The 7,483-nt window shown below is 45.9% G+C and overlaps 2 protein-coding genes across 5 annotated transcripts; one reads left to right on the top strand and one right to left on the bottom strand.

The window, feature by feature from the left end:
- On the bottom strand, positions 1–1,690 carry ppp1r3db (protein phosphatase 1, regulatory subunit 3Db). Its single transcript, XM_027024996.2, has 2 exons — positions 1,350–1,690; positions 1–1,018 (listed from the first exon to the last, which is right to left on the bottom strand). Exon 2 carries the CDS (start codon positions 1,004–1,006, stop codon positions 110–112), a length of 897 nt encoding a protein of 298 aa, XP_026880797.2. The 5' UTR covers positions 1,007–1,018; positions 1,350–1,690; the 3' UTR covers positions 1–109.
- Positions 1,691–5,305: 3,615 nt separating this feature from the next.
- pdrg1 (p53 and DNA-damage regulated 1) lies at positions 5,306–6,905 on the top strand. Of its 4 annotated transcripts, none has more exons than XM_035520442.1 (6): positions 5,306–5,389; positions 5,488–5,548; positions 5,597–5,713; positions 5,822–5,896; positions 5,985–6,065; positions 6,347–6,905. In XM_035520442.1, exons 1-6 carry the CDS (start codon positions 5,312–5,314, stop codon positions 6,427–6,429), a joined length of 495 nt encoding a protein of 164 aa, XP_035376335.1. In that variant the 5' UTR covers positions 5,306–5,311; the 3' UTR covers positions 6,430–6,905. The 4 variants fall into 4 exon arrangements, with proteins under 4 accessions (XP_035376335.1, XP_035376336.1, XP_026880646.2 ...); XM_035520443.1 differs by having other exon boundaries at positions 5,597–5,665; XM_027024845.2 differs by lacking the exon at positions 5,597–5,713 and having other exon boundaries at positions 5,488–5,569.
- The last annotated feature ends 578 nt before the right edge of the window (positions 6,906–7,483 follow it).

Here is a 7,483-nt window from a genome sequence, read left to right on the forward strand (position 1 = left end):
TTAAGTTATGAACTAGGATTTTATTCATTTTTTACAGAAATGTTTTTCTTCCTGAAGGAGTTAATATTTGTTGACGCTGTTGTTGCTCACAGCACCCCCTTGTGATGGTTTAGGTGAAGTGCACCATGCTTGCCTCACATTCTTTGGGCACAATGAGCTTGTAGGTGTGGCAGGCTAGTTTGTAATTGTGTCCATCGTTATTGTCCCAAAATTCCTCTCCAAGAACCTGGAAGCAGATGGCGAACTGCAGGGTGACGTTGGGTTGGAGGATGAATGGGGGCACGGGCAAACGAAAACGAAAAACATCCGATTCCGGCTCAGCTCCGTCCCTGTGCACGGTGGACACCCAGCTGGCTTTGGAATCGCTGGCGCTCTTCCAGTCTGTGAACGAGTAATGCACCGTGACCTGCTTCTCGAAGGCCTGGTTCAGCACCTGGACTGTGCCAGCGATGCCCAGCTCCGAGCAGTGGATGGTCTCGAGACACACGCGCTGACGGCACAGTCGCCGCAGGAAGCCGGGCGCGCCTGCCATGTTCCCCGGGAAGGACGGCTGGAAGTAAGGCAAGGTCAGCTCTAGGCTCTTCCCAGTGGCGAGCTCCGAGCTAGCCAGGAGCCTGCTCATGACGTGAACCGGGACCGCCGGGTCCTCACCAGCCTCAAAAAGCTTCACGCACTCCAGCTCCAAGCCGAGGGAGTCCACGAAGCGGACGCGCGGGCTGCCGCGGGCCTGCCGCTCGGCGGAGGAGGGCAGGGAACGGGCTCTCCTCCTCATAATGGGCCGGGGCTCAGGCTCGCAAGAGAAACTCCGGCGGGCGGTCCTCTCCCTCGGAGGAGCCGTGCGGGGGCTCGGGGGCCGGATCGCCACCGGGCTCCTGTGAGGGGCCTGAGGGTCGTAGACATGCTGCAGGCGGAGGGTCCTGGAAGGCCGCAACACTTCCCTCAGCCCGCCGGTGAACTGCACTGCCACTTCCAGCTTCCCAGGAGACTTGCTGCCAAACAACGACATTTTTCACGACAGCTTTGCAAAATAAAAAAATAATCATACAAAAAAGGGCTCCGTTAGTGGTTTTAAATCATTTTAAACTTTAGTGATATCAGTTTTAATTTTAACTTGTCAGAATTATTGGGAGAAGGGGTTACGGAAACATGGCAGCTAGGTTTAAAATGCTTTGTTCCAAGGTCACGTAAAATGAGACGAGAGCTGACGTAATTTTATGCAAAATCCCTGTATAAAGACGTCTGGAGGAGTCGGTCCTTGGAACAACAATTTATATGCCTATTAACTTAAACGTGCATGTTATACATGCAATCTATCGTGTGAATCAAAAGTCTGTTGCTGTAAAACTTACCGAATAAAAACGGAGGCAAATGAACATACTGAGACCAGCTGCAGACTCGGATGTGTAGAATCTCACGTCGTGCCACGCAAATCTGCTCGTCTCTGTGGCTACATCTTTGATCGCTGATATTGTCGACCGAGTCCCCAAAATTGGTGTTTTTATTGTGCATGCATAATAATCTCAATACAGTGTTTTGGTTTCGACTGCGTGAGGACTTAACCACCTCTGACCTTTATATCCTGATCCCACTGGGTAGTTTGGACGTCTAGAGAGATGGTTTATTATTAGACCACACACACACCTCACAGCTGGTGACCAGAAAAGCGCGAGCTGTGGCCGTCTCCATAAATAATGTATACATGCATGACCGCATGACGCAGCGCCAAACCGCATTCAGTCCGTGGGCTGCTACCAGCACGATTAGTAAATGCATTAAAAACGTGCTATATATTCAGGTGTAAAACACCCGAGCGGCTTCACGTTACTCCATTTCCCACGCATCCACGGGGCTCACGGTGCGACCACAATCCCGCCTTCTAGCAACGAGACTATGGTGCGCGTGTAAATGCCTTTGGATTATTTGGGGCTTTAGAAAATCAGTGTCAGTTGGTCGCGGTATTATTTGAAGACGAAATTGCACAGACTGCCTAACTGTCTTGTTACCGATAGATGATCTGGTCGCTGCTGAATTATTTAGCGCAGCCATGTACGGTTCTGTGTACTCTGAGGATGTCGAACAGATTAGAGGGACTGATGTCAGGAAATGATTAATGGTGAGTGTATAAACACGACCGGGGCACAAACAAATAAATCCAGTCATTTCCAAATAGTGATGTCTTAAAGCAAGCGCAATTAAGTTGCGCTCAGTTTCTTGCGTAAAACATGGTTGGGTACGTGCACCTCTTCTAATACCCGTTAATGATGAAGACAGTGTTGCAGGAGCGGGCTATACACAATGGACACGATAATCTTTCATCCCACAGTCGACATAAAACGAAAATCTCAAGAAATGCCTCACGGTAAGAAATATTAACTAGATCCATTGTTTCTGCTATGCGAAATGACACTCGTCTTTCCGATTCACTTCGGTTGTGGATTTACGTATAGTAATGGCTCTGAGCTCTTCTCTGTGGACAGTTGCAGTACAGAGTACCACACTTTAGATGCCCACTGTCGAGGCTGACTGGTTTTGTTTTACTAGCGATCGAAGAAGCACAAACCCTCCTGTGCGTTCTCAAATTCCAGAAAAAGATGACAAAGATTTGGCAATCGAGAACGTAAGTGCATTGCGTAAGTTTTTATCAAAAAAAGTATGCAAATGTGCAGTTTTCATTCATATGTTGATTTGTGAGTAAAGTGTAGAGTAATATTAATAATGAATAACTAATAATTAAAATATAATTGAGTCATTTGTCCTTGTGTCAGTAGGGATTACAGATAAGAGGTAGGAGGACAAGACCTGATCAGGTTTCAGTCATTATCACAGCTACAGCTTTGTAAGATGTTACATTTATTTTATTTGTCATTGTTGTTGTTGTTTCTGTGTGCATCGGTGCATATTTCAGTGTTTTAACATTAAACGATGTTCTTTAGCAACCCTAGAGAAGTCATCACCAAGTCCAAGGTTTCCTTGAAGGGACCAAGGGACAGAGGTCTCAGGAAGAACCCACAGTGCAGCCGAGCACAGGGTACAGATGACGCCACTGACTCGGCGGGGCTCCCAGGCTCTTCTCCACTGTCACTTATGTGTGATCCTCCCCCGCGGCAGGAGCCGGCAACGGCCCTGGTCCAAGGTGAGGATGCAGTCTGTACATGTGTCCCGGGTGGTGCGGATACAGACGGTGGCAGCGACCTGTCTGACATGGAGAGGCTCCCAGGGCCTCCGTCTGTCACCGGCCCTCCACAGCTCCACCTGCGGGCGGAAGCCCTCGACCGCTGCGACTTCTGGGCCTCGCCACCTCCGTCTCGGGGCCTGCGGCGCCACCGTGACGGCTACCCCGACTTCCTGCCGCCGCCCTTCAACTCCTGGAGCCTCCAGCAGCTGGCCACGTACTTGAACACGGATGGCCGCGGCATCCCCCGACCCAGGCCCGCCAGCCAGCTGGAGCGGTACCTGGAGCGGCTGCTGCAGCTGGAGTGGCAACAGATCCAGACGGTGCAGGAAGAGAGCAACGTGTCCACCTGTGCTGCTCGCCACTGGCCCCAGGCCCCGCCTCACTGCAGCCTCAGCGCCCCGAAAACCATCCTCCACTGTCCGCGCGCCTTCCCCTTAGCTTTGCTCTCCTCCCTGGCTGACGCGCTGCCCGTAGGTGCCTGCCCCAGCTGCAGACACCGTTGTCATGCTGGAGACTCCGTGTGCCGCCCGCGTGCCCACCCTCACTGCTCCCACGCGAGTCCACTTCCGGAGGGGTCGGCGAGACCTGCGGCAGCGTGCAGGAGAAGCAGTAGCGAGACTCGGACTCGTCAGTTTGAGCGCACACCGGCACCTCGACATCACAGACTCAGTGACCCGTTGGACGGTAGCGGGCACCTGAAGCGCATGCAGGCCATCGGGAACATTCGGAACCCGGCGGGCGCCCCATGCGGTGCCCAGTGCGTGTCCAATACTAGAGGCCTGGAGTCCAGTGTTTTGAGGGAGAGGGGCCCCACTGAGGGGGAGGGGTGGAGACGGACCTGTGGGCAGGTAAGGGCTGGGCACATAGAGCATAAACCATCACAACGTATAAGACAGGGCTCAGAGTCACTAGGGGCTACAAGCTCAAGTGAATTGGAAAGCTCCACAGACTCAGTCATTCGTAAACCTGTTGGGAAACAGAAACGTGTTGAGTTCGTCATTACATGACATTAAAAAATTCGCATCCATACCATACTTAAATAATTACATGTACAGCATTTTATCTTTTAATTGTTTGTGGTTTTGTTATTTTGTTTGGTCAATACAGTTATTGCATATTTCCTTTTATTTATGATTATTTTTCAAAATTTCATTTAGAATGAATCTGTATTGTCTTTTATTTTATTCCTTCGTTTGTTTACTTATGAAGGTCAAGTATTTTTCCACCAGCAATCTCTTGAATTATGGGGTGTATACATAAAAGGCAGCTTCCAGAAACTATGTTTAGTTTTGATTAATAACCCTTCACTTCTAAAATGAATTATCCTACACTTCTGTTTGGAACAGTTTATGGACATTTATACAATAATATGCAATACCTCATACTTCACGGTAGCACACTGTATTTTAACACAAAGATGAATATAAAGTTTGCAGGTTTTTTACATACTACTAATAACAGTATGTCCTATTAATAATTACAATTTTGTATTTTATTGCTTTGTGTAAGAAACGAGTACTTTTAAATTGTCAAGTTTGTTTTTTTTATGGCATGGAGAAAATCTTTATTGTACCTATATCGGTTACTTAAATGTTTGTATATACAGCTCATTCAATGTGTCTTTGTAAAATACAAATAAATTGCAAATATGTAGATTAATAATCGAAATCAAAGGAACATTATTATGTGTGCTGTAAAAGTAGTTAAAACTCAACAAATAATAACACAGTCCCACATCTTTCACCCAGACACTTCCAGGTTTCCTGAACCTCTACACAGTGATTTTCGTTAGAGGAGAATATAAACCAGCAATATATTTTTCAGCGCAGAGGTTTGGTGAGACAAACTCACCCATCACCAACAACTATTACTACTAGAAAAAAAAAACAGGCATTTAGTGCCAAGCCGAATTAAAATTCTAAATATTCTGCCAACGACAATCGCACCAACCACAGACAGTTTTGTTGGCACCTATATAATGAGCAGAGAAGACGCTTTAATTAGATACAAACGTTGCACATTCTATAAATTAAAAAATTAAACTCGGCGTGTCATTTTAGAGCTCGCATTTTGGGTGTCGGAACCAAAGTTTTGCGGCATTCTCGTGCAGTCGGACTCATTTTACAGGGGCGCGCGATGGAGTGTCAGCGAGCGCTGGAACACCTGAGCGAGGTAGAAGCCGCCGCAGAAGACGTGCTCGCGGACAAGCAACAGGTGCGTGACCGCAGCCCGCCCACTGACGTCACTGTCGTCGCGACCTTGCCTGACCTCAGGTGACCTAGCTGACGTCCCGCTGTCTCGCGCCAACGCAGATCGTGGACCTGGACGCGCGAAGAAACCGGAATCGCGAGGCACTGAGCGCGCTACGGACTGGTGACGTTACTTCTCATACTGGTACCACAGCCGTCGCCTTCTGTACTGGTGACGTTACTTCTCATACTGGTACCACAGCCGTCGCCTTCTGTACTGGTGACGTTACTTCTCATACTGGTACCACAGCCGTCGCCTTCTGTACTGGTGACCTTACTTCCCATACTGGTACCACAGCTGTACTGGTGAACCTAACCCTGGGGGAAGTTTCTGTTGTAGTTAACTTATGTCTGCTTCCTTCGTCGTGCCAGTGTTTTCCTGTCTGTTTGTTCCCAGACAAAGTGAAGGTTTGCTTTGGAAATATGTTCATCAAGTTTTCCTCGGAGAGAACTAAAGTCATGATACAGAAAGGTGAGCAGGCCGAGCTAATTTTACCTTTGCCTGTAGCTTTCCTGCCGATTCAGCTGCGTTCAGTATTGGTGACGTGTCTCATTAACAGATCAAGAGCAGCTTGACCGAGAGATAAATGACCTCCGGAAACGACTCAAAGCAAAAGTAAATCGTCTCAATGACCTGCAAGGTATTTCAGCATTCTGGTTTCTGATTATTGTTATCTCCTGTACAGAATAGTGATAGACCACATCCTAGTGGAATTTTTTGTCAAGAAAAAATATAGGACGGATGGAATTGCAATATATTTTAAATGTTTGCTTTTTACATTCAACAGAAATTGCATTTTAAGAAGTAGAATTCTGTTAAAAACCTGTTTTGCTTACATATTCTTGATCACAAACCACCCTTCAAAAATCTGGTCTACATTATACAGTTGTGTATGTGATGTGCAATTTTTCTGTCCTGCAGGGAAGCCTGAACTCCAGGGATACAACCTTTCTCCTCTCTCCAATGAAGAACTTAACGCAATTCATAGCATCCTCAAGAGATAATGCTTTCCAGGCATGAGAGTTAAAGCATCTCTGATGCATTAGAGACTGTGAGGCAGACAAAACACTTGAACATGGTGAACACTGGAAACATCACACATGATTATGTTTAGAGTTCAATCACGTGTACATATGAAGCCGTATGGATTATGGAAAGGATGAAAGTATCTTGCCCAAACCGGAAGAAGAGGGAAAAAAAGAATGTTATCAAATATATTTGAGTAAACTTATAAAATATCAGTAAAAAGTACATTTCATGTGTCTTATTTGTAAACTGCCTCTAAGTTGTTACTACCCACTTGGCTTATAAACACATACTATATATGCAGGTGTACAAAGTCAAACTACAATGACTCACAAATGGACTTGTGTTGCGCTGTTGTGTTGGTCCCGTTGATAATCACATTGCACATGTGCAATGTACTAATAATTTTTTGTTTTTGACAAATTAAGGACCTGTATAAAGACTCCATGTTTCATGTTTCAGAAACCAGTACTTTAGAAATAATTCCTTTGTGTTGAATATTTAGAGTTGAAATCATAAAAACCACATTATACTCTATTCGACCAGTAGGGAGCAGTGTTGTTTCATTAACTGTCCACAATCATCCACACTGGTGAATTGAAGGATGTTGTTTGTTTCGTAGTTATGTTTACTTCTGTGCTTTCTTCAGACATTGATGGTTTGACCTTTGGAAAAGATTTCAAACTTCAGAAGCAGTTTTCCACCTAGAATGTGTTTTCTGTGGCTGTGGACACTTAAATACCCTAAAGCAATTATGTAAAGAAGAGCCAGAAACCTGAGTACAACTGTACTTAAACTTACTGGGACAAGTTTTAATATTCAAACAAGCAAGTAAGAATATCTACATTTACTGTTTTATTTATCTCCTAATAAAACAACAGTGGTTTCTTTAGCAGGCTAGGGTTACAATTTGCATAACCTAAGGGTGCTCAGAGGGTTGTGTGATGTCCAAAGCCCTGGATGTGGTCAGATGTGATAAATATATGAATCAGTTGGAGATGGAAACTGAGTTTGCCTTTAGACATATTTGCA

Source organism: Electrophorus electricus, chromosome 20 (genome assembly GCF_013358815.1).
Source record: "Electrophorus electricus isolate fEleEle1 chromosome 20, fEleEle1.pri, whole genome shotgun sequence".
Classification (NCBI taxonomy): domain Eukaryota; kingdom Metazoa; phylum Chordata; class Actinopteri; order Gymnotiformes; family Gymnotidae; genus Electrophorus; species Electrophorus electricus.

Bases quoted from the DNA above. Each gene is read 5' to 3' on its own strand.
- ppp1r3db (XM_027024996.2), bottom strand. From the start codon at position 1,006: ATGTCGTTGTTTGGCAGCAAGTCTCCTGGGAAGCTGGAAGTGGCAGTG.
- pdrg1 (XM_035520442.1), top strand. From the start codon at position 5,312: ATGGAGTGTCAGCGAGCGCTGGAACACCTGAGCGAGGTAGAAGCCGCC. The intron at 5,390-5,487 runs GTGCGTGACCGC...GCGCCAACGCAG, and splicing joins TGCTCGCGGACAAGCAACAG to ATCGTGGACCTGGACGCGCG. The intron at 5,549-5,596 runs GTGACGTTACTT...CCTTCTGTACTG, and splicing joins ACTGAGCGCGCTACGGACTG to GTGACGTTACTTCTCATACT.